This window comes from Perca fluviatilis, chromosome 15, assembly GCF_010015445.1.
Source record: "Perca fluviatilis chromosome 15, GENO_Pfluv_1.0, whole genome shotgun sequence".
Taxonomy (NCBI): Eukaryota; Metazoa; Chordata; class Actinopteri; order Perciformes; family Percidae; genus Perca; species Perca fluviatilis.
The window spans coordinates 22,029,197-22,056,205 of NC_053126.1; the positions used below are offsets into that span (position 1 = coordinate 22,029,197).

At 41.2% G+C, this 27,009-nt stretch overlaps 1 protein-coding gene across 7 annotated transcripts; it reads left to right on the forward strand.

Annotated features, from left to right (window-relative positions):
- med25 (mediator complex subunit 25) lies at nucleotides 1-27,009 on the forward strand. 7 transcript variants are annotated; one of them, XM_039825619.1, is made up of 21 exons: nucleotides 1-129; nucleotides 448-529; nucleotides 1,653-1,802; nucleotides 1,958-2,003; nucleotides 2,144-2,268; nucleotides 2,411-2,509; nucleotides 3,361-3,481; nucleotides 3,658-3,814; nucleotides 6,154-6,278; nucleotides 6,427-6,502; nucleotides 6,794-7,047; nucleotides 12,027-12,128; nucleotides 14,605-14,690; nucleotides 14,786-14,843; nucleotides 14,941-15,048; nucleotides 15,671-15,847; nucleotides 20,165-20,275; nucleotides 20,474-20,545; nucleotides 22,827-22,997; nucleotides 23,111-23,231; nucleotides 26,404-27,009. In XM_039825619.1, exons 3-21 carry the CDS (start codon nucleotides 1,657-1,659, stop codon nucleotides 26,505-26,507), a joined length of 2,259 nt encoding a protein of 752 aa, XP_039681553.1. In that variant the 5' UTR covers nucleotides 1-129; nucleotides 448-529; nucleotides 1,653-1,656; the 3' UTR covers nucleotides 26,508-27,009. The 7 variants fall into 7 exon arrangements, with proteins under 7 accessions (XP_039681553.1, XP_039681556.1, XP_039681557.1 ...); XM_039825622.1 differs by having other exon boundaries at nucleotides 20,168-20,275; XM_039825623.1 differs by having other exon boundaries at nucleotides 14,608-14,690.

Genomic DNA, 27,009 nt, shown 5'->3' on the forward strand with positions numbered 1-27,009 from the left:
GTCACTTCCGTCAAAAATACAACAAATGAAATGATGCCAGCATTGAGTTAATTCTAACTGATTTACGTTATATTTGTGTTTAGCTAGCTAAGTAATCTCACGATTCGACTGGCAGCCGGAAACCACCAGGTCAGTCCACATCACCTTCTAGCTAGACGTTGGGATAGTTAAAGATATTTTAACAAATATAGCTTAAATCGCTGACGTTTACCAAGCTAAGCTAACACTGACTCTATAGCTAGCTCTGTGCAGTTGTGTGTGTGTTTTGGCCGTGCAGACTCCTTTTGCTTTCGTTTTCTAACTCACCAGAGCACAGAAAAGGGCTCATAGCATTTAGCAGGGATGCTTCGTTTTACCATTGAGTTAGGTTGGATAATATTACCTTGTTAGTCAGTGCACAGTATCTTTAGCTACCTAACTTCTCACTTTCTCTCCTGGGTTCAGCAGAACTTGAAGCGACACACCTTTTATACGTGGTTCGTTCTCTCTGTATCCCACCAGTGTAATGTGTCGAGTGAAGAAATAAGAGGTGATAAAATTGAACTATTTACATGTGTGAGGTTTTTTGTGTGTACAGTGTTTACGAATAGAGGAAAGTAAAAAGTTCTGGACCAGACTTGAAACAAAATTAACATAAATAAAGTAACTATTATTATCTCAAAAAAGCAGTTGTTTATTTCTCTATATACTAGAGAATGCTCACGACTAATTTAGTTGCCGATTTTCTATGCAATCAGTAGTAATGACAGTTGTGGAAGAAGTACTCTAGCAATACCATAGTGTAGAAATACTCTGTTATGAATAAAAGTCCTGCATTCAAAATCGTACTTAAGTAAAGGTACTCATTATGCAGAAGTAGTGTGCCCCTTTTCTGAATATTATATATATATTTTTTATATATATATTTTTTTTTTTTTTTTTTTTTTTTTTTTATTCAGAAAAGGGTATATAATATTCAGAAAAGGGGCACCCTGCATCATTTTAAAGGAGGAGTTCATTTCAACGACTTTTTATACTGCAGGGTGACAATACATCATCATTCAAAACAATCTGACTCGGCAAAGTAACCAAAGCTGTCAAATAAATGTAGAGTAAAATATACAATATTGGCTAGTATTTCTACTATTCCAAAATGGGATAGTAGAAATAGTGGAGTAAAGTGGTGGTGATGGTGCAGTGGATATGACACATGCCTTTGGTGTGGGAGGTCTGGGTTCAATTCCCATTGCGATATATCAACCAATGTGTCCCTGAGCAAGACCCTTAACTCCTAGTTGCTCCAGAGGAGTCAAACATCTGACATACAGCATAAAAATTGTATGTTGCTTTGGATAAAAGCGTCAGCTAAATGACATGTAATGCATAAAAGCACAGCATAAAATAGAAATACTGTACTTAAATACTGTGCTTGAGTAAATGTACTTATTTACTTTCCACCACTGAGTAATGAGCATTGGGAAGCTTGGATGCTTGTAAAGTAGTGCTGTTGTTGTGTTACTTTTGAGTTAGGAAATAAATGTAATCCCTTGTTCTTCCGGTTGAAAGGCATGTAAAGTTCCTGCATTGGAAACGCTCTAATAATAGATTTTTCTGCTATACCATGCATATTGCACTTGCATAAAATGTAAAATATGTCCCCTCTTCTTGTCCAGATCCATGGTGGCAGGTTCGGCACTCATGGAGCCGTCCACTAAGCCCGGGACCAACCAGGTGGCTGATGTGGTGTTTGTCATTGAAGGGACGGCAAACCTTGGACCTTACTTTGAATCTCTAAGGAAAAATTACATACTGCCAGCTATTGAGTAAGAACACTACATTTTCCCTTTGCAAAGTTATTCCTGTATTATTCATGTTGTCATGTCTAAATGCATCTGTTTTATTTTTAAATTTTATCAAAGTTATTTCTGTATTATTCATGTTGTCATGTCTAAATGCATCTGTTTGATTTTTACAATAGATATTTCAATGGAGGGCCCCCAGCAGAAACCGATTTCGGTGGAGATGTAAGTGTTTCCCCCTCCTTTTTTTATTTTTTAAACGTTTCAACTCCCATTCTTTGTCAGTAGATTCAGAAATGTATTGCTTAGAAAACTCTGTCAGTGTTGCTAATATACATATTCTCATGTGTGTTTTGTCCTTCTAGTATGGAGGGACGCAGTACGGTCTTGTGGTGTTTAACACAGTGGACTGTGCTCCTGAGTCATACGTCCAGTGTCACGCACCAACCAGCTCTGCCTTTGAGTTTGTCTCGTGGATCGACAGCATCCAGTAAATTGTTAAAATTATCTACTTAATTATTATAGAGTTGAAGTTCCTGTGGTTTCATATCGCTTTATTTTATCATAACAGATCAATAAATAAGACAGTATGATTTTGCGAATATTAAATATGACCCTGTTTCTTCACACAGGTTCATGGGTGGCGGAGCAGAAAGCTGTAGTCTAATTGCAGAGGGACTCTCTGTGGCCTTGCAGCTCTTTGATGACTTTAAGAAAATGAGGGAGCAAATGTAAGGCAGTCTTTTGGTTTTGCACTGTTCACTTATACTAGGGCTGCTCGATTATGAAAAAAAAAATCACAATTGTTTTTGTCAATATTGAAATCACGATTATTTAACACGATTACTTATTGACGTGTTGCATTTATTGAACTTAAAAAACAGTTAAACAAATCAACAGTGAACTGTAAAATTTCTCTTAATCCTTTTTCTGTGGATCTGTTTGAATTCCCGTCAGAACACAAGACAAAATAAGAGTTTACTTAGAAAATGTAATTTGCAAAATAGTTGTTTTTCTCGATTACATTGTTTTCGTGATCGTTAGGAGCCACAGCCCGAACTTGGACAGTCTACACATTTTCAAAGTACCATCACCACCTCCAATGGAGGGATTGTTACAATGATCCCTATATTACTACAATATATTGCTTCTGTAAAAAAATTATATGACACTTGTCCTTTACACCTTGGAAGTGTTTACTGTTTGGTCATCATAAAGTAATGTTATCCGTCTGAGCAATCAAGGTAACATAACCATGTTTTTTGCTTGATACCGGCAAAGTTGTTGTTATGGTGTGGTGGTAGAGATTGTCCTACTGTTTGATCTACTAAGGGCAAGAAAACCATGCAAAAAAACACACACATTGAGTGTCTCCATTGAAATAGCTGTAAACAGATCTACAGACTGCGCTTTAGATTTTCTAAGTAGCAACAACAACTGAGCGATGCAGCACCCCAGTGTTTTACCTGTGGTTCCTCTGATGCCCTCTATAAAATGCTTACATTAAATTCAAGTAAAAAAAAAAATCACAATGACTTGAAAATCATAGCTTTTTGCTTTCTCTTTTTCTACCTTTTACAAGAGGTCAAACCCACAAGGTGTGTGTGCTACTGTGTAATTCTCCACCATACCTGCTTCCTGCTGTGGAGAGTGTCAGCTACACCGGCTGCACAGCAGACAACTTGGTCAAAATCATCAGAGATGTGAGTTATCACTTATATCGTCTCCATGATGTACTTATGACAAACTTAATTGTGTCATTATTTTTGTTATAGGTATTCTATGGATGGGGTAGTTTCATTGGTATTTGTATTTGGTTTACTTTATTTGATAAAAAGCAAAATGAGCATTGAATGTATTTCATTGTCACATTTCTTAGAGAGGAATTCACTTCTCTGTGGTGGCTCCTCGGAAACTGCCCGCTCTAAGGTCTTTGTTTGAGCGGGCGTCTTCAGGAGGAGGTGCGGTTGAACCCCATCCAGACTACAGTCAGGACCCCTTCCACATGGTCCTAGTCAGAGGCATCTCGCTTCCTGGTGAGAAACATTTAACATGTTCTTTAAGAATATTTTTTTATTAAATAGTACACATAGAGAGGGAATGACATGCAGCAAAGGCCCATGGGTCAGATTGGAACCTGAACCGGTGCCAAGGATTCAACTACATGGGGCGAACACTGTACCCAGTGAGCTAATGGTCGCCCTGTTTGTTTGAGGGCCACTGCTGTAAGACCAGTCTGTCCAAATCAATTTAAATGTCTTCAGAAATAAGTAAATTTGCATTAGACTGTGAGGATATGTTTTAACAATATTTATTGTATGGTTAATGTGATGTTTTTTGGCTCTCCAGTTTTAATCAGTATCTGTGAATGAGCAGAGTTTTTTTGTGGTTCACAGGTAAAGCAGTTAAGTCCTTCATAAACAACATGAGGGATAATTACTATCATGAAACCATACCGGTGGCAATAGATAGCTGTTTTACAACCCAGAACTTATGCACTAAAATAACTCTCTTATGGGCATTAATCTATTTTAGATTCATTTTTTATCAAAATGCATCTGATAAAATTGGTTTTGCTGTATGCTTTTTGCCTAGCTTTAAACATCAGACGAAAACGTTAATGACTAGCTGGTGCAGAAAGTTGAATATCTAGCAGCTAAAGAGACAGGTATTTTCTTTGCCAGCAGGTTAGCAGGTAACAACTTTATCAGGAGGTATACTATGTCACTACTGTGTCTGTCAGCTGGTTGTGGAGCTTGTCTGCCCACAGGTGGCCAAAATCAGTGCAGCTTTAATAATACAAACTTCTTTGATTCCTTTTGACTGAATCATTTTTTTTAATTATGTTTATCTTTACGAGAGCGGCAGAGGTCTCAGCGTAGCCAGACATGATCATAGATGTCTGCAGAAAATGCAAAAAAAAAAAAAAGTGAAGCATTTTGTAACTTTTGTTTTGAAAAGTGCTATACTGTATAAATAAATCTTGACGTCCTTACATGATGCAGACAGAGCCACGTACACACCTTCTAAGAATGCTTGTACAGTATAGCACTGTTCATACTTACCAAAATGTTATCTGTAACCACCATGCAGTACAGCGTAGTTCAGTTTGATAGTTTCCCAGTTGTAGCAGCTGCAATATTGTAAGCTTCTTATCTCCAGACACACTTTTGATAGGCTGTTACACCACTTCTTTTTTTCTTTTTTCTTTTTGCATTCCTCAGGGCTGCGAAAGACGAGAGTAAAGCTGGCATTAATGTTGTCTGTAATCTTCTTCCATGCAACTTTTTTTTGTCTTTTCACTGTGGTGCTAAATTGCCCTTTTTATTATTCGCTTTCTCTGAGGTACCTCCTCTACCAGCAGCAGACTTTCCTCCAAGCTCCAAGTCTGGTTTTGATCATATTTCATTTTGGCCAGTTTCCTGTAATTACATCCTGAATAATATGGTTGTAAGATACTAGTTGCTAATTTCACATGTTAACTGCTGCAGGAGATACTCAAAATTTCCCACAATTCCACTGCAAGACGATGTGATTGATTGATGTGAAGCAAATCTGTAATTGGTGTTAGCTTCAGCAGTCGTAAATAAAGACCTAAAGAAGACCTAATGGTTACTCCTGCACCTTTCTGTGAGTCGGTGTGAAGTCCTTATTAATATATGTCTTATAGTGAAGTACTTTTATTTTATAGTACAAAGTACTTTTCACTGGTGGAAAGATCACCCGGGGAAGACGTCTTCAATTGAAATACTTTATTACCAAAGAATATTACAAAGATCTGAGTCTTGACTCTGCAGAACACTGGACACAGTGACCTGGTTATAAAGCCTTATTGCTCCTCCTCCTCCTGCCAATCCAAGATACCAAGATGCCAGTCGATGGCTGTATTTCCCTCTCTTCTGACGTAGGCTGTTTTCACTAGTGGCGACATTTACCTTAGTTGCCAGTTAATCAATATCAGGATGGTCTTATCCCAATTCAACATTTCAACAGTTCTGTTTACTTCGCCTGTCCCGTGGGGCAGTTCTGTATAAAACAGTGTTATCTATTCAATTCAATTACATTTTATTTATAGTATCAAATCATAACAAGAGTTATCTCAGGACACTTTACAGATAGAGTAGGTCTAGACCACACTCTATAATTTACAAAGACCCAACAATTCCAGGAAATTCCCCCAAGAGCAAGCATTTAGTGTCTGAGGACACATGCACTACTACTAACTTATTAAATGTACTGCATAACTGAATAACATATCATTCAATTATACATGTTAATTAACATTAAGGCAGTCATTTCCACTATACTGTTTTACTCCTACATTGGGAGCAATGTAGTGTAAAAACTCTAAGCTCATCCCACTGTCTGTCTCCAGTTTCCTCAGGTGGAGGACCTGGACCACTCAAACCTGTCCTCCCTCCTCAGCCGCTGCCTGTCAGTCAGCCTCTTGGTGGACCTTCACAGCCCCTTCCACCCATCAACCCAGCCCACCCTTATCAGGTAATGGGCAAGCAGCCACACAGCGTAAAGCTTCCTGGAGACTAATTCCTGCCGCCGGCTTTTGGCTCAGTTTCAGACAGTGGTGTTTATGTTCCTTCCCTAAAACGTTTTACTCAGCATTGTCTTCCTTTAATCTGCTTGCTGACAGAATTCAGCCCCCATGACTGCTGCTCAGGTGGCTGCACAGATGGCCGTGGATCAGGCCAACAACCAGAAGAGTCGCTGTGAGTTACCAGTGGACCTTTTGTGAACAATTTATGTTAGCCAAGGTTTTAGTCGCGGCGTCTCTGTCTGCACAGTGTGTGTGTGACTGTGTCTGTATTTTACAGTATAGCTTATTGTCTCTTTTTCTGAGATGGTTTTTAGATTAGTAAAGACCAAAAGTAACCAAACATTTGTGCAAAGGTCAGAATGGCTTTTTTTAGAATGGTGTTCGGTAATGGTCATGTGCCTTTTTTACATGTTTTTAAACGTGGTATCCGTTCTGACTTTTGTGTTCTCTCTGCCTCCTCCAGTCCCAGGAATGGTCAATCAAGGTCCTCCGTTCCCCAGTCAGCCAACCCTCCCATCAGTCCCTGGGGTGAAGCTCCCTCAGCCCAACATCGCAACAGTCACTACAGCATCACAGCCCATGATGCCACAAGTTGCTCCCAATCAGCAGCAGCAAGTCCCACCCCCAGGACAGCCTGTACCCAATCAGCCGCCGCAGGCACCACCTCAGCCGCAACCCAGCGTGAATCAGCCTCCAGCGCCTTCACAGCCCAGCATGGTAGGTTGTGATCATTTTTTACGAACATTTTCCATTACAGCAGCTTGACGACCCGTAACTTAACATGTAACCATTGCGTACTAGATATATAATGTGATCATTAGTGAGCTCACTAATGACAATGGAGGTGATGGTAGGCGTTTTTGTTACCTAGCCAGGTGAGCTATTTCCCCCTGCTGGCAGCGGAACCAATCTTCTCATCTAACACTATTCCTTTAATAATGCAGAGCATGTGTTTAGATACGCACTGCAAAGGAGTGTGTTTTAATATAAAGGTTATATTCTGATTCAGAATATGTGACATGCATGTCTTGCTGCCTTGCTATTTATTTTTCTGTGCAAACTTAAGATTGTTGCCACCTTTTCAGTGATGTTCATCTAAACATTCCGGTTTGTAAAACACAGTGAAAACACAATAGATTCAGGTTGGGGCGCAGCCCCAGGATACAGACCATTAAGTTCCTGTAGTGTAATAGGACTATTGCTGAACTATGGCATATCTTTACTGCATACAAACAATTTCTGAATTATACTAATTGTCTTAAGGGTGTGCTATAGTTGCAGTTTGAAATCCCAACCAATATTTGTGTTGCATCTCCTGTAATTTAAATTCAAATTAGATGACATGTTCTGCACATATTCAGCTTGTCTTGCTCTCAGTATCTACCTCCATCCAGGTCCATCAAGTGACACCGTATTGAATTGTCAATAATTGTTTTAGTTTTCATATATAGAGTTTTATATCCCTTTCACCAAGCTTTTGTACGTGTACAAGAGGTGTCCTCCTGAGTCACACAGACATACAGAGGATGTGATCATCTAACCAACCACAGAGAAGACAACAATGTCATACACTGCCTGACCAGGGACAAGTCGAATCACATTTATTTATAGAGCACATGAAATACAATCGCATAAGTGAAACACAAATAGATAAATAAATAGCTCTAACAGATTAAATTATTTTGTTTCATGTTCTATTGACAGTTAAAAGAACTCAAACGCCATTGTATAAAGTTGGGTCTTTAGCCGTGATTTAAAAGTGACGATAGATGGCTAGGGAAGACTGACTGACTTACACATACAGAGAGTTGCAGCGGTCTGAAGCCTCTTCCACACATAGTTCCTGGTAAATCACTGAGATATCCTTTTTTGGCACCGCTAGTGATTTTCACTATTCACACATGCACAACACTCAAGAACACTTCCGTCTTGGGCATTTTCACACATGCCATAGCAATGCCGGAATAGATGGATCAAGGGACAGTCTAGCAGATGGCGGTAATGCAACCCTTATGGTTGCCAACCGTCGTAAAACTCAACAGAATGAAAAATAAGATTGTGCAAGGCCTGATTTACGTTTATCTTGTTTTCAGGAACATTGCGTGCTAGAAGCAGTTTTTTTTTTTTCTAATGTTCTTGTTATGTATTTAATATTCAGCTATAATTGCTGTCAAATCCCCTGCGAAATCATGAAACTTTAAAAGGTCTTGAGGTGGGGAATTTGCAGTACAGATTTCACTGAGGACTGAAATAAACACATTTTGTCGAATCTAAATAGCTTTTAAACACCCAAGAAACGCACCAGGTTGATTAAAAAAAAAGAACTTGCTTTTAAGAATTTTATTTACTTTAGACCGTAGGCGTTCACCCTCTTAAGGTAACAAAAGCATGTAAGAAAATCTCCAGATCTCTAAAAGGAAGAAACATTTTTTATTTTTACTGCTGATGACTGAATTGATTTGACTGATGTTGATTTGAGCGCAGAGTCCAACATGATGCCTACATTTCTGTGAGGCTGACCACACAAGTCAGCCTCTTGTTGGGGAACATGGGTTGAACATGTGTGTGGTATAAAAGCAGTATAAGGCTACGTTTTAGAAGATTGGTGACAGGATCCTTTGTCCCCAGGATCCCACCTTGAATTAAGTAATACTTCATTACAGTAGTTTTTTTTTATCATAGCCAGCATTCTGTGGAGTTTAAATAACCAATTTGGTATTGTCACCCACTTGTTAACCCTTGTGTGGTGTTCGGGTCTGTGGGACCCATTTTCATCCATCCATCCATCCATCTTCGTCCGCTTATCCGGTGTCGGGTTGCGGGGGGAGCAGCTCCAGCAGGGGACCCCAAACTTCCCTTTCCCGAGCAACATTAACCAGCTCCGACTGGGGGATCCCGAGGCGTTCCCAGGCCAGGTTGGAGATATAATCCCTCCACCTAGTCCTGGGTCTTCCCCGAGGCCTCCTCCCAGCTGGACGTGCCTGGAACACCTCCCTAAGGGAGGCGCCAGGGGCATCCTCACCAGATGCCCGAACCACCTCAACTGGCTCCTTCGACCGCAAAGGAGCAGTGGCTCTCCGAGCTCCTCACGGATGACTGAGCTTCTCATAATTTCTTTTTTTCCTTTACCCTTATCTTTTTTTTATTTTTTTTTTGGTTAGGTGCTAGTGTCATCGGTACCCTGCAACTGCCTCCCGAGTCCTCTGGGATAACATATCCCGGGAAAGACTCCTTCTTCAGTCGGACGGCTTCCCTGACCACCGGTGTCCACCACGCGTGTGCGTGGGTTACCGCGCCCTTGAGGCACCTAAGACCCTAAGACCACAGCTCCTCGCCGCAGCTTCAGCAATGGAAACTTTGAACATTGTCCACTCTGGTTCAATGCCCCCAGCCTCCACAGGGATGCAAAAAAACGCTCCGCCGAGGTGCGAGTTGAAAGTTTGGACAGGGGCCTCCTCCAGACGTTCCCAATTTACCCGCACTACACGTTTGGGCTTACCAGGTCTGTCCAGAGTCTTCCCCACCCCTGACCCAACTCACCACCAGATGGTGATCGGTTGACAGCTCTGCCCCTCTCTTCATCCGAAGTGTCCAAAACATACGACGCCTCAGATCAGATGAAACGATTATAAAATCGATCATTGACCTTCGGCCTAGTGTGCTCTGGTACCAGGTACACTTATGAGCATCCCTATGTTCGAACATGGTGTTCGTTATAGACAATCCATGACTAGCACAGAAGTCCAACAACAAACAACCACTCTGGTTTAGATCAGGGAGGCCGTTCCTCCCAATCACGCCTCTCCAGGTGTCTCCATCATTGCCCACGTGTGCGTTGAAGTCCCCCAGCAGAACAATGGATTCCCCCACTGGCGCCCCATGCAGGACTCCACTCAAGGTCTCCAAGAAGGCCGAATACTCCGAACTCCTGTTTGGTGCATATGCACAAACAACAGTCAGAGTTTTCCCCCCCACAACCCGCAGGCGTAGGGAGGCGACCCTCTCGTCCACCGGGGTAAACTCCCAGCGCGAGCGGCCAGCCGGGGGCTTGTTAGTATCCCCACACCCGCCCGGCGCCGCACACCCTGAGCAACTCCGGAGAAGAAAAGAGTCCAACCCCTATCCAGGAGTACAGTTCCAGAACCGAGACTGTGCGTAGAGGTAAGCCCCACCAGATCTAACCGGTAGCGCTCCACCTCCCGCACCAGTTCCGGCTCCTTCCCCCACAGAGAGGTGACGTTCCACGTCCCCAGAGCCAGCGTCTGCTGCCCGGGTCTGGTCCGTCGAGGCCCCTGACCTTCACTGCCACCCATGTGGCAGCGCACCCGACCCCAGCGGTTCCTCCCGCAGGTGGTGGGCCCATGGGCTGGAGAGATGGGGAGCCACGTAGCTTGTTCGGGCTGTGCCCGGCCGGGCTCCGTGGCAAACCCGGCCCCAGGCGCTCACCGACGAGGCCCGCCGTTGCGGGCCTGGCTCCAGACGGGGGCCCCGGGCTTCCTCCGGGCAGGGTCACTCCATTTCTACCTTGTTTTTCCATTGGGGTTTTTGAACCATTCTTTGTCTGGCCCCTCACCTGAGACCACTTTGCCTTGGGAGACCCTACCAGGAGCACAAAGCTCCAGACAACACAGCCCTCAGGTTCACAGAGACACACAAACCTCTCCACCACGATAAGGTGATGGTTCACGGAGAAGCAATGTTCAATGTTTGTTAAAAGAAACATTATGCTATTTATTATTTATTCTAACTCAAACTCATTGGCCTTGGCTCATTTTCTGTGAAGAACATAAAAAAGAATAATTATTACTTATTTTCATTTTCATATATTTTCATATCTTTCTGCACCTGCTATTCCCACACAAAGTTACAAAATTGTTACATTTCAAGCACTTTCACCTTCTCTGATTAAGTTCTAAGAAATAAGCACCAATAATGATCAAAAATCTTGTTTCTATTTCCTTTTACCTTTTTTATAATTGAATTTCCTTATTTTCTCACAAAAAACGAAAATGATCATAAATGTGAACTCACAGTGGTAAATGGCAAATATCAACCATAAATGATGTATATATCATTGGTAATTGAGCCAAAGTAAACGTCTATTAAGTATTTTACATAAATTGTTAAGGCTGTATTGATTTAAAAGCCTAATAATGTGGTGGGTCCACCAGACCCAGGAACATTGGCTGTGTAACAAAAATATGAACACCACACAAGAGTTAAGTCAGTGTTTAAATCATGTTGATATTTTCAAAGGTAAGTGGCCCGACTCGAGTTAGATATTAGAGAACCAAGACTTTAGTCTGTGATACTGTACTGCCAGCAGCCTGGAGCTGAGTTTGCAGACTAACATACTGTCTGAAGTCTAATATCAAAATTAATTTTAAATGTTTGCACTGCTATCGGATCAAAACCAGAGGAGATTCCCTTTCCCTCTGTTTTCCATTCATTCATTAATTCTTCTCTCTTGGTTTACAACATACTTGTGAATCTTGTTAATAAAGATGAAATCATCAAAAAAAAAGGCAAATCTAATATTGAATTATTCAGTTGAATCAGCTGTACAAAATTACGTGCTTTATATTATTCTCTAATAGTCTGTGTTTTCTTCCTTTTGAATCGACAAGTGCACTTGTATTTCTTGAAAAGGTCTTAAATTGTACATGTAACCCCCTCATCTTCTATTTTCTTGACAGTCCGGTGTGCCTGGAGCTCAAGGCAATCCAAATCCCATTGGACAGCAGCCAGGTGTGGCCAATAAGATTGTGGCATGGACAGGTGTTTTGGAGTGGCAAGAGGTAATACCTAGTAAAAGGTCTGATTTTAAATAGTTGGTCCCCTGAAAATAAAGCAGTATTATACACTTTTAAGAGAAAGTGTTGTTTAGATCAATCCCTGCATTTTGATTAGAATCACATAGTTGTACTGATAACTGAATGTGAAGTGGTTAGTAGGCGTAAAGCTCAGCATTGTGGCTGAGGTGAAAGCTATCCTAGTTCAGTGGTCCCAAACTTTAGTCCTCTAGTTTAGAAGTCAGTTAAAGGAACAGTTCAACATTTTGGGAAGTGCACTTATGGCCTTTCTTGTTGAGAGTTAGAGGAAAAGATTGATTCCACTCTCATGTCTGTACGGTAAATATGAGACGACAGCCAGCAGCCGCTTAGCTTAGCTTAGCTTAGCTTAGCGTGGAGACAGGAAACAAGGAGAAACAAATAGCCTTCCTCTGCCCAAAGGACACAACATCTGCTTCCCAGCACCTCCTAAAGTTCTAAAAGTACAAAACCAATGTTTTCGTATGTTAAGTTGTAAAAACAGCAAGTCGTGGTTTTATTGGCCTTATGTGCAGCAGGTTTTTTTCAGTTACTTCCGACATTCCGGGGCTAATCCTCACTGTCTAGGAGCTTTCACTGTTGGGAGTGGTAATAACCACCTGTCATTGATTATTGTACAGTATGATTAATTGCACATTATTTTACCGTCCTACTAATATTGCCTTAACTCAAGGTCAAATCAAATTAGTTTGCAGTTGCTGTGATGAGCCAGGGAAATGGATGTTAATTGCTTTTATGCCACATTCATGAGGCCTTCAAGTGTTTGTGTTTGTGGACAGACTCGGATCAATCGCCTCTATCGACTATAGTCTCATCCTCCCTCTTCTGTTTGTCAAAATGATCTAAGTCAGTTAAATGGACAGGAATAAGAGTGGGAAGCTTAGGAAACTAAATCTTGCCTGTGAGCATGTACAGCTGCAAACAACCTAAGTGGACAGATTAGGAGCATGCAGCATTGCTCTTAATCTGTTATTTCCTCCTCCAGTCCGCTCATTAGGCTTTCAGCTCTGTAAGTGATTCTCCTCTGGAGTAATCTGTAATGTTGAGGAGAATTACACTACAGACACTAAAACTCGTTTGAAGAAATGGTTGTTGGATGCCAGCACACTTGGCTGGAGCTTGCTCGGAGTCTAGTGTTATCAATATGGTTTGCTCTCTTTTGGCTGCATTTCAATCTGTTAATTCCTGAAAGCTTTTGTTGTCTCAAATGTGGGCTAACTATGGTTTTGCCAACATTATTTTTTCAATCTGCTCCTAATTGAAGGTAGAAGTGTTTTTTTTTTTTTTTGGATAGGATTGTTTTGTTGCTCTTCCCACATTTTATTCCTGCTTTAGTGAGCCCTGAAACTAGATAACCCATTAGTCTGCCGAGAAAACCCATCACAATACATGTGTAATGGACAGCACAGGGACTACAGTAGGCCTGACTAATATGTGATTGATTGATCATTGATCCTGTATTGATGCCCTGAAGATGAAGCACGCTGGCGGTTTTCCCAGTGGGGTTGCAGCATTGATTGATGCTTTTTTTTTTTTCATTTTTTTTTTTTCTTTCAATCTTGACATTTTACCAAAGAACCGGTTGTCTGCGGGTCTTTAAAAGTCCATCCATCCGCCCATTTTTTAATTGCTTGTCGTGAATAGGGTCACAGTGACAAAAGGGTGAACAGGGGTAGCCCACATGTCCTTTTTCCTCAGCACTATTCTCCAGCTGCTCCAAGGTCAGCTGGAAGATGTAATCCCCCAGCATGTCCTGGGTTTTCCCTGGTGTCCCCAGCAGTTGTTCATTCCCAGATCACCTCCAGAAAGAGACAGTTAGGAGGAGTCCTTAGCTCGCCACGAGTCGAGTCAGTGTAATGGGTATGTATCACAACAGCAACCCATGCACCCCATAATCAGGCAATGCCTCTGCAGTTATATTTTGCCAAATTAAAAGAAGTATGTGTATTTCCCACGTCCATTTAATTAGTTGCAAAAGTAAAAATGTTGGCCGCCATAACTCTTGAATCTGAGGTTGGACAGTCATTTGGAGTGTCTTTTCCAGCGCTTCGGCGTAGGCTTTCTCAGGGACTTTTAGGGTTGTGATTCAAAAGCAGTTAGAACACACAGTCCAGTCCTCCTTTTAAAGTACATGTCCACTCTCAACTTTAAGGGTGTGTGAAAAAGCTCAATAAAACAATATGCACTTTTTTTATATCATATCCTCATAACATATTTTTACTAAACCCAATCAGGATTTATGTTTTATTTTCTCTTGTACTTGTTCTGCTTACGGTATCTTGTTGAATTGAAGGTGTGGTGGTTCTGACAGCCTTCTTCTTTTGTTGGTTTGGTCACAGGTTCATGTGGGATTTTAAGATGTTCTGCTCCAGGTGTTCTTTAGGCTCACTGTCTAACTTTACTCTTTTTTCGTGTCATTCCTCACCTCCCCCCTTTCCTGCAGAAGCCTAAAGCCTCTTCTATGGATTCAACCACCAAACTGACACGCTCTCTGCCATGTCAAGTGCATGTTAACCAAGGGGAAAATCTGTGAGTAGCCAATCAAACACTATGGGCTTTATCTGTAGTAAAGGGTGGGTTGTTTTGTGCAAACAGTTTACCGCTGGCATTGTGTCTCCAAACAGAAACACGGACCAGTGGCCACAGAAGCTCATCATGCAGCTGATTCCACAGCAACTACTGGTGAGACCATATTCTTTAGCTATTGTTTTAGTGTGTGGTGACACTTGCCTATTATTGATGCATAACTCAAGCCCTCTCTTGCCTGCTCCTTCTGTAGACAACCTTAGGTCACCTCTTCAGAAACTCTCGAATGGTTCAGTTTCTCTTCACCAACAAAGACGTGGAGTCGCTGAAAGGCCTGTACCGCATTATGGCCAATGGCTTTGTAAGTTTTCCAGCACTCTAGTTTTGTGAGGTTAAAATCTGTTTTCCCTCCATGTCCCCAAACTTATCCATCATTCAGTTCAGCTCAATACATTTTCCATGAGTGGCAAGTGAGTGCCAGTCCCACCTCTGTCCAGTAGTTGGACTGAACATGAAGCTGTGTTGCAGTGTTGTGTTAAAGACTCTAGAGGGGGTTCCAGCCCTTACATTTAGTCCCTTTCATACCAGATAGTATGATTTTAAACATGCTTTGCCATCAGTACAGACAAAACCCTTTTTAATTGTTTCGTTATGATTCAGTTCCAGAAGGCGAGCATAATGATAGGGGTTTTGCCAGTGTGGTGCATTGTTAATGAGGTAATACCATTGAGAAATAGCAGAGGCATTAATAGTATTCAGTCCAGCTGAGCTCTGCCTCTTTGCCTGAATTTGATTTACAGCTCAGTGAAGGCACAGTATGAATTAAGTTAATACCATTTGCGTTCAATTTATAAAACCGATGTGTTTGTTTGGGCAAAGGAGCTCAGGAGTAGGTTATGTCCCCCAGCCCGCCTGAGCCCATCCCATAATTACGACCGGGTCCCATGTCAAGGTCTTAATCTGCCCTGTGACCCTCCCTGCAGGCCGGCTGCGTCCACTTCCCCCACACTACCTCGCCTTGTGAAGTACGGGTGCTCATGCTGCTCTACTCATCCAAGAAAAAAATATTCATGGGCCTCATCCCTAACGACCAGAGCGGCTTCGTCAACGGCATCCGGCAAGTCATCACCAACCACAAGCAGGTCCAGCAGCACAGAGCGGTAAGTGGTGATAGGAGGAGGACGTGGGGCTAGTGGGGAGAAAGGAAGGCTTCAGTGTGGAGACCAAAAGGAGGTGATAATGAGGAGGCATTATAGAGGAGCACGGGGGAATTGAGGAACATTGTTTACGGCATTAAGGTGCATTGTTATTGACATTTCATTTAGAGCGCCCAGTATCTTCACAGCGGCTGCTAAAGTCTCTCTCTCTAGCAGAAGCTAAGGGGACTAGCATTAGCTAAATTCCTACTGCAACATTAGCTGACTGTTGCACTCCCACTTCATTATCTCTGCGTAAGTGAGGGAAATAATAGGTGCAATACATAAACTGTATGCACTCTTTATGTTGAATTGATTGCATCCTCAACAACATTGTCTCTTTAACACGGTGCACTGTGTACTGTTAGGTTACTGTTAAAGGTGCTCTAAGCGATGTCACGAGTTTTTTTGGGCTACAACATTTTTTGTCACATACAGCAAACATCCCCTCACTATCCGTGAGCTGCCTGTCCCCTGAACACACTGTAAATAAAGTGCGGTCTCTGTAGACAGCCCAGGCTTCACAAACGGCAACAAAAACAAACTAATCCAACCTGCACCACGAAACATAACAAACAGTGTTCCAGCCAATAACTGACAAGAAGGATTTGGGGTTGGGGGGTTAGTGCGCGGAAGGGAGGGGGAGGGGACGGGATGAGGAGGAGGGAGGGGCGAGCTAACCTCTGTTTTGTTTGACAATACTTCGAACGTCAACAAGAAGTGACATCACCCAAATCGCTTAGGTTACCTTTAATGGTAATTATACTGTGTTAACATCCATTTAGAGCTTCACAGCTTTTAAGCTATTCTTTATACACTACACAGTGCCTATAGTGTTTTATAAAGTGTCCATTTTTCTAGGGACAATTGAATGCTAACTGTAATAATTGCAGCACCTGAAACGGTCTTTAAGCTTACATTTGTAATTGTTTTTAATTACTATGATTATTATGTAGTGAAACACCTGAAGTGACACATTTACTGTAGTATGAGACTGTTACCATACTGTTGGAGGGTTTGTCATATTTAGAGCTGAAATGATTAGTTGATTAGTTTAAAAAGTGTTCGTAAGTGATCAATCGTTTAAGTAATTTTTAAGCAGAAATGCCCCAAATCAGCTGGTTCTGGCTTTCTAAATGTGAGACTTGGTGATTTCTTTGATGGGCATTTTTCGCAGTTTTCATTAATCAAAAATCAGCTGAACGGTTTGAAACAAATCTGAATTCAATTATTTTGACTGATATTGCAATTGCGATTATGATTTTTGAAGTTCAGGACATCTCTGCAGCACCACAGTATATCATTCCATATTTAACCAATATTGCACCTCCTGCTATTTGAAAATTGCAGTAGGCCATATTGCGATTTCAATACAATTTGGATTAATTGTTCAGCCCCGATTGGAAACCTAATCAAACAGATAAATCAATAATTAAGATAATTGTTAGTTGCATTCCCAGTCCTATTACACCTGTCTTGTTTTTACGACCTGTACAGTGTAATGTCATCCCAGCAGTTCAAAAATGCATAAATTTTCCTCATCAGTTGATGACATTTCACTGTAAACCAACAAGGCGTAATAATTCATAATACCAGAATATGCCGACTCCGTCATCTTTGCTTTAGTTTGGAAAATGTGGAAAGTTGTAGATTCAGCTTTAAACAAAGCACAACTCGGCTAGATATGAATTTTTAACTCCAGGCTGCCCAGATGTTAACATTACATGAGACTCGCTGTATCAGGAGTGATAGAGTGGCAGTGGTGTGTGCCAATCTTTAGGGACAGGAGGAGAAGGAAATCTAGAGACAAGGCCCCTCCTTTCAGCCTCTCTGCTAAAGGTAGAGCACTTCTTGTTTCTGAGTTCATTACAGGTTACAAATGCTGCTGTCTTGTCCACATGACATGGAGATTTCACTTTCCCTGTCTGCTCATCTTGATCCCTGGAGACAGGGTGATTTAAAATGTGTCCTCTGGATTAGCTGTCTTTTCCATCACAGGGCCCCACTCCAGCTTATTGCATCCAGTGAGGAGGGATGCTGCATAGGTCTGAAATAATGCAGCATTTAAAAATGAAGCCCGTTGTCTGGTTTACATGAGTTTGATTCAATTCTCTTCGCAGCCTGCTCTCATCAGTGGTGATAGCGCTTGTTTAATCACCCTGCTAATTTTATGTCTTTTCGAAAAAAGCGCGTCAGCCCTATATGTAACTCGAAGCTGTGTTTGTTTGAGCATCAGGGCATTTAGGAGGAAGGCAGAAGACATGAAATTCTAATGAAGATTTTCTTTTTTTCTGGCTCTTGTGTATCATTACATATTCAGTGCTGCATTGCTAATAGGGAAGCGCTACAGCAATCTTAACGTAATTAAAATTTCAATTTGGACCAGTAGTTAAGGTTTCTCTGTGTAAAACCCTGGAGTGGCATTCTTCAGGAACCAGATTCCAGTTTGTTCTGTTTACAGCAAGACCAAATTGAATATTTGTCCCTGCAAAGTGATGCGGGCCCTAAATCGTGATCCGGGATTTCACAGGTTACTGGGTTAAAGACAGGAGATAAATCATAGACGAGGAGAAGAGAGAAAGAGGCATCTGTTTTGTTAGTTCCCTCACAAGACCTAAAGCTGTGTGTTGCTCTGTTATTGTTGGTCAGAAAAAGAAAATGCACCATGCATTACCGCAATCCCAGTGTGATTTGTCCAGATTCAGCAAGATGGATGGGTGAAGGGGTTTTTCCATTGCATTTTTTTCCCTGAGTCTGTTAATAATTTGTGTTTAGAGGAGGGATGAAACCCCCTCATTCCTCCTCGTCTCTCCTTCAGTGTAAAAATAAAACACACAAGCTACCACAGCACCTACACAGCACAGCTAACTCAGGAGCCCTTCTGCCTCTTTCAAAATATTCCCTTTTTAAGTAGTTATCAGTCTCAGATTGTGATTTTAAGCAACAGGTTGCTTCCTTTCTTCTTTCTCTGCGTTTAACTCCAGATAGATACTGTATATTCCTTTTTCCACTCCAGACTTTTGTTAACGGCTTTAGTCATCCATCTTCAATTTGAACACCTCAGCAGGTGGTGCTTGAAGTTAAGTCTCCACTGGTGTATCATCATATCCATGTTTGTTTTTGCTTTCCATCTGCACACTCACAAAGTGAATATTTGGTTTCAGCCCAACACAGTCAACACCCATTACATGCGGAAAATATGTTGACTTTAAATACAGATTATGGATCTATTATGGCAAGATAAGAATATCCAAATATATTTCTAGAACATATTCCTTTATTTGGACAAGAGGCTTGTATGTTCACCTTTTTCAAAATGGGTATGGTTGTTTTTAATACATATATTTAAATTATTTTCAAATCTATCTTATAACAATACTGACAAGCCAATATGTACTTAGAAAGGGTTATGTGTAAGGAATGTGGGACAAAATCCACAGTTCTCTTTGTGTTCAAATCTCAGAGCAGATTTGGCACACAAAAATAAAAAGTAACCTCGGAAGATACCCAGTTGATTTGTCTAACTCGGACAGCTGAAGCCTCATATTAGCTTCAGCTGAACCTCAGAATAAATTCCTGCACAAAACAAAGAGTGAGGAGACTGTTGGCAATCACTTAAATTGAAATTGCTTTAAGAAGCGATCGGTTTTGGGCCAGTATGAGAAAGAACAATTACAGCGACCAGTAATGCTTTTACTGTACTTATGAGCTTGTACTTATTTATGTATTTAATTATTTATCCAAACAAAATCTCTTTTTCAAGTGAACATGTATAGAATTAGCAACAACTTGCATACACAGAGCATGCTTGTTTATTGATGTGTGAAACACTCAACAGATCACAGTGAGCTTGAAGTTCTCCCTTACTTTGATGGTTGCGGTGTTCTGGTATGATTTGGAAAACAGTGTGTACTACTATAAATAATTTCAAGATTCAAAATCCTTTATTAATCGAACAGGGAAATTCGCAATGTTACAGCAGCTAGGGATAGTGCAAAAAAGAACAAGACACTCAAACCGATAAACAAACAGTGCCGATATTTTTTTTTTTTTCTTTTTCAGCAGTTAGCCACAGGCACCTTTTAGTTCTAAACAAGAGGAAGAGACGTACAAAAAAAGGGCTTGTACTTGTATTTGTACTTGGCAACTTTAATGTGTTAATGAGTATAGAAGTGAAGCAGAGGCGAGAGTGACGCATCTGCATGCAGTCGATAAGTGAAGGTGATAAAATGTTGAACAATATACTTTCTGCTGTTTCACTTTCTCTCGGTTTCTATGTAGCAGTTGGGCGGCGCAGGTCCGATGCAGCCTGGTCAGGTCGCCCCCAACCAGAACTTCCTCAACAGGCCCCCTGGCCCCATTCCTGTCTCCCATGGCAACGTCCAGCAGCAGGTAAATTAACCCACTCTGCGCTGGCATGTCTGCCTGGGTTTCCACACCAGTTTCTTTCACTCTGCCTGTTGACACCTTTACTGCCCCAGTGCCCACTGATTTTTGCATGCATTTACTGGTAACCCTTTTCTCCACTATTTTTCACTCTTCCACCACTCTTCCCCTCTCCTCCTTCTCTCTGATCTGTCCTGTGTCCAGTCTGTGGTGGTGGGCATGCCCTCTGTTAGTCAGGTCTCTATGATGGAGGAGCAGCAGAGGCAGAACAACATGGTGAGACCTGCAGTAGCTTCTTGACATAAAAGCAACATGTGTTCAGGGTGTCCACAGCTTTACTGTATTACAGCATCATTCAGTTTTAGGTTTTATCCTTTTCCGCTGGGCATTTGACACGTTTTATTGAACTGCACCCAACAGATTTATTGGTACAATGCACATTTTTCAACACAAAGTCCTTTTATCTATGCTAAACTCAATTCCAGGCTTTGTGGACATCCTGTTTTTTCATTTCTGTTAGGAATCCTGTGTTATAGATGTACAAAAACAGACACGCTGTCACTCCCATCCCACCTCTCAGCATAAGGCTGGTGCACAGCTAAATTCCTTTCAGCATGTGTTGACTTCACCACTCCCTGTTGAATGTTCCTCATGTAGCATTTTTTATTGATAACATGCATGCATACGTTTGCATATACATGTATTTTTGAAAAGCAACTCTTTGCATGATGCATTGTGCATGATGTGACATGCACAATGCATGGATTCAAACATGTTCCAAACATGACAGTATCCGCTGTGTATGTCTGTTATCTTTCATGTTTATCCTCCAAAGCTGCATTAATGTCATGTGAAACATTGCAGACAATAGCTTCACTAATACTAACCTTAAGGTGGTAAACACTTCTGTGTTCCATATACAGTGGGGCAAAAAAGTATTTAGTCAGCCACCAATTGTGCAAGTTCTCCCACTTAAAAAGATGAGAGGCCTGTAATTTTCATCATAGGTACACTTCAACTATGAGAGACAAAATGAGAAAAAAATAATCCAGAAAATCACATTGTAGGATTTTTAATGAATTTATTTGCAAATTATGGTGGACGTATTTGGTCAATAACAAAAGTTCATCTCAATACTTTGTTATACACCCTTTGTTGGCAATGACAGATGTCAAACATTTTCTGTAAGTCTTCACAAGGTTTTCACACACTGTTGCTGGTATTTTGGCCCATTCCTCCATGCAGATCTCCTATAGAGCAGTGATGTTTTGGGGCTGTCGCTGGGCAACACAGACTTTCAGCTCCCTCCAAAGATTTTTTTTTTTATGGGGTTGAGATCTGGAGACTGGCTAGGCCACTCCAGGACCTTGAAATGCTTCTTACGAAGCCACTCCTTCGTTTGCCCGGGTGGTGTGTTTGGGATCATTGTCATGCTGAAAGACCCAGCCATGTTTTCATCTTCAATGCCCTTGCTGATGGAAGGAGGTTTTCACTCAAAATCTCACGATACATGGCCCCATTCATTCTTTCCTTTACACGGATCAGTCGTCCTGTTCCCTTTGCAGAAAAACAGCCCCAAAGCATGATGTTTCCACCCCCATGCTTCACAGTAGGTATGGTGTTCTTTGGATGCAAATTCAGCATTCTTTTTCCTCCAAACACGACGAGTTGAGTTTTTACCAAAAAGTTCTATTTTGGTTTTATCTGACTATAGGACATTCTCCCAATCCTCTTCTGGATCATCCAAATGCTCTCTAGCAAACTTCAGACGGGCCTGGACATGTACTGGCTTAAGCAGGGGGACACGTCTGGCACTGCAGGATTTGAGTCCCTGGCGGCGTAGTGTGTTACTGATGGTAGCCTTTGTTACTTTGGTCCCAGCTCTCTGCAGGTCATTCACTAGGTTCCCCCGTGTGGTTCTGGGATTTTTGTTCACCGTTCTTGTGATCATTTTGACCCCACGGGGTGAGATCTTGCGTGGAGCCCCAGATCAAGGGAGATTTTCAGTGGTCTTGTATGTCTCCCATTTCCTAATAATTGCTCCCACAGTTGATTTCTTCACACCAAGCTGCTTACCTATTGCATATTCAGTCTTCCCAGCCTGGTGCAGGTCTACAATTTTGTTTCTGGTGCCCTTTGACAGCTCTTTGGTCTTGGCCATAGTGGAGTTTGGAGTGTGACTGTTTTGAGGTTGTTACATTACAGGCCTCTCTCATCTTTTTAAGTGTGAGAACTTGCACAATTGGTGGCTGACTAAATACTTTTTTGCCCCACTGTAATTACCATATATAATTACCATTACCATAAGAAGTATTTTTAACATATGCAAGTTGTCTTGTGATAATCACTTCTATAAAAAAATAAAATAAAATAAATCCCTGACAGGATGCAACCACCCACTTGCTCGAATCTTTGACCGTGTTGATCACGAGTAACCAAAATACAGATATTTTTAATCTCTGTATTTGTTCTATTTTTCTTTTTTTAATAAGTAGGTCATAATTGGTTTTCTTATATGACTTGAATGCGATGTAAGACATCTTAAACGTTCCTTCAGATGACGATGAGAGCAACCGGACCAGCCAACCAACAGCCGCCGGTCAGTGGTGCTCCACCCAACCAGGTCGCACAAAGCGGACAAGCCCAACCCCAGGGTCCCATACTCCGCCTCTCAAACCCAGGAGCCAATCCACAGCTTCGCAGTCTTCTCCTAAGCCAACAGCAGCCAGTAAGAGTGCAACAAATGGCTCTGAAGTAAATGTCTCATACAGTAACTGCTCTTCTGGAAGTCTGCGTTTTTGTAGAAGTTAACGTGGCTCCCCTGTCTCTGTGTCCTTGCAGCAGGGTGGGGTGTCTCACATGCCAGGCATGATGTCTCATCAACGTCTAGGGCCACAGTTGGTCCATCCGACACCAGGAGGGGGGGCTCAAATGCAGGGCCAGTGGAGGCAGCCCTTGGCAGGTCAGCAAGCACCCCCCCACAGAGGTGGAAAGAATTCAAAAACATGTCACCCAAGTAGACATGACATTTCAGAATATACTGTAGGTCTGAAAATGTGTTTTTTGAAGGGGAATAAATTAGATATCCAAAACGATTTAAAACCACTACAAAAACTCACGTTGCTAGAAACTGTCCAAGTTAGGGGAGATGAGGGTTTTTTGGTGTCTGTCACATCAGGCATCCAAAGTAAAATGTAGAAAGTCCTTAAAGAGCGATTCTAGGTCTTTTTATTCCTTTTACTGCACTATACATTACTACAGCATACTGTACTTTTTTATTTGATTATATATATATTTTGTATACAAAATAATTATCTTTTCCCCCAATTTCACATGCAGCCTTCCGATCTAAGAAAAATCAACTTGCATCCACATTCGATATTTGCTCATTGTTTGTTGTTCAGGTTTGATTTTCTGACAAAATAGTACAGGAACACGTCTAGTGTCATTGTTGATTTAGAAGTCCCGGGCGTCTGAGCTTTGAGGCAGTAGATTTATGCATGACTGTACACAACAGTAAAGCACCTTGATGTTTGCCTATGTCATTCAAATCTGAAATGCCTCTTAGTTGACCTTCCTAGCAAAATTAATGGAAACAGATGGCTGCATGGGAGAAAAAAAACATGCTTGACAAAGTATGGTATGATTTGGAAAACAGTGTGTACTACTATAAATAATTTCAAGATTCAAAATCCTTTATTAATCCAACAACAGGGAAATTCGCAATGTTACAGCAGCTAGGGACAAAAAGACATTCAAACCGATAAACAAACCATAAATGATTGTATCATTGTTAGGGATTTACCGACATGGATTTAAAAAAAAAATTAAAAATACGGGCCAATGACCAATACGGGCTGCTGATTTTCTTGAGCCGATATTTGGAGCCGATACTGCTTTTGCTCCCTCAATTTACATCATAAAAATGTAAACCCTGCCACACTGGATTTGTTTTCAGAATCTGCTTTGCCATTTCTTTAAAAAGGAATAAACAAAAACACAGATCAATGTCACTTCTGCAATCATCTTACATTCATATCAACCAAATTATGTGTGCAATGTGCATTATTTGGATGGGTGCACTGCAAATGGTTAACTGTGCAAGGGTAAAAGGCTTTCATCAACATCTACAACACAGCCTTGATGTGTATTCAGTCCCTCCAGGATTTCGCGGCCTTTTTTTGAGATTGTCGCGGCCCCAAATGTCTGATTTTGCGGGAGCTTTTGTAAAAAATTTTGATAAAAGTTGTGATGTCTTTTGTATGTTTGTTGCAATTAAGTTTTTTTTGTATAGTTCTTTAAAAATAAAAAGGAAACTTGTTTTGGGGAGAATAAAACCTCAGCCTCGCCCGCTGCAGAGAGCTGACAGGATTGAAACAGCAGCAGCTTTTAGCGACTTTATAGTGAAAAATTAGGGCTGTCAAACGATAACAATTTTTTAATCGCTGAATTTCTAAAGTTAATCGCATGTTTTATCACATGAAAAAACTTCTATTATTTTGCATTTCAAAACTGTTTTTTTAAGTACATATTAACAATGTAAAGCAATTCTTACCAGTGTATATTGATTGTGAATCAAATTAATGCAAAGAAAGTGACTTTATGAACTTGATTTTAAGATTTGTATTTGTTTTCTTATTTATTTACTGTAAACAAAAGAAAAATGTGTGACTCTAGTCACACATTTGAATCTAGAGTCAGTAACTCCTAAATAATTTTGATTACTCACTGACGTCCAGTGATCACCTTGCATCATTTTGCAGCAGATCCAGCTGCTTTCTCCGTGTCGTACAGGCTGTGTTCTCTTAATACATCCATGCTGTGTATACGTGCGTGAAACTACTGTGCCCCTCGATGGCAATTTATAAGACTGGTCAGAACATGCCAACCGTAGTACGTGTTTAAGACCCGAATCTGCTATGATGCTGACAGGTCTGCAGTTAGTTGTAATTTTTGGGGATTTGGTTTCATCCACCGGTCGCTGAGTAGCACTTTCCAAAATAGTGCTTTGGCTGAACCCACTAGCATCAACCTGAGTCACGTTAATCGTACTACTATGCTTAGCTCGTAGGAGGTAGCTCAAGCTTGACGTGCTTCGTGATATTTTAATTTGGCTTTACACAATGTGCATATGGCTTTCGGCAAGTCCGGGAGGTTTGGAAAATAAAAAGCGCCATTCAGAATTGTGTTGCTTCTGTCTCCATCATGCCTGCAGCAGCGGCAAAGGGTCAAAATAGTAGCCTGTTAGGCATGACGCAAAGCCGAGTGAATTAATAAATGTATGTAAATGCATGCGCTTAAAAAAATTAACGCGTTATGCTCTGCCCTTAATCGCATCGAGATTAACGCGTTAATGCTGACAGCCCTAGGAAGAAAAAAACATTACAGCGTACATTGATGTTAAAATGTATACAGGTTGGCAGGACGGTCTGAAATATTTTGCGCGGTCTTTCGCTGTACGTTTTGTTGGTAAAAGTGAGATGTTCGAGTTACACACGTCTCGTCTTACAAGGAAATGAATTTGGCGACGTACGTGTGACGTCAACCCGTTTTCACTCCCGCTCGGTCATTGGCTCTCAAGAGTCACATACTGATGCAAAGTCTGGCACGTGGGACTGCTGGGATTGGTTGAAGTCACGGGAATCTCCGGTTATTGGTCAAATTTGCAGAAACGCTGCGGTGATTGGTCAAAATTGTGAGTCACACCAAAGTCGCGGTGATTGGTTGAATATGTATGAATTGGCGCGATCGCGAAATCCTGGAGGGACTGTGCATTGCTTGCTGACATATTATAAGACCGATATAATCAGGTCATCACAAAATGTCCGTTGTCAACACATTAAAATAATTTAAGAAAACAATAAACCTGAAAAGTAGCCATTGAAATAAAGTGCTTGATTTGTAATTTAAGGCTGCCATGGTGCTGGTTCCAGCACCAGCACTCTGCTAGTGGGGGAGGACATTAAAATGCAATTGTCATTCAAACTCCAGGATTCATTGTACTTACTGTATGTTTAATTAAGACCAAGACCTAAAAGTATTTTTCTATGGAAAATGTCAATCCTGAAAAAGTATTTAAATCTCTCTTCCACTCTCTCCACCCCCCTCCCAAAACATCCCAAACCTGTGTGCAGGTCAGATGATGATGTCTGGAGGCCAGAGAGGTGCTGTGCCTCAGCCTGGAATGCCCCAAGTCTCCAGTGTCATGGAGGATGAAATCCTCATGGACCTTATCTGATTGAGCGTCAGGAACAGGATTTTTTTGTTATCTCAGCAGCCATTTGCCAGTTTGGACACATGCATCCGCTCTGTTGCTTTATTGCTACAAATGTTCAACATAGTTAAGGAACAAATCATGAGTAGTTTCTGATATTTTTTTTTTTTTTTTTTTTTTTAACGGGACTGAGCAGCTGAAGTTAATTAGGGGCAGACAATGCAAGCATTAGTTTTTAGTAAATGGTCAAACCGAGAGCACGCTAATCCTCCATGCTACTCACTGGAGGAAGCCAAACCAGTGGAAACAGTCAATCATGTTGTGATTCTGGAAACTCTACTTTTCTATACATTTGTTTTTGTTTTGAATTTTATCATAGAAATCTGAAATAGTGTTGTTGTTTTTTTGTCTTCTTTCAGTTCCGATTTGTTTTGTTAGATTTTGTTTTTTATTATTATTGATAAAGTTGTTTTATGAGGAAAAAATAAAATTATGGAGTATAGATCATGCAAGAAGTCACTGTGAA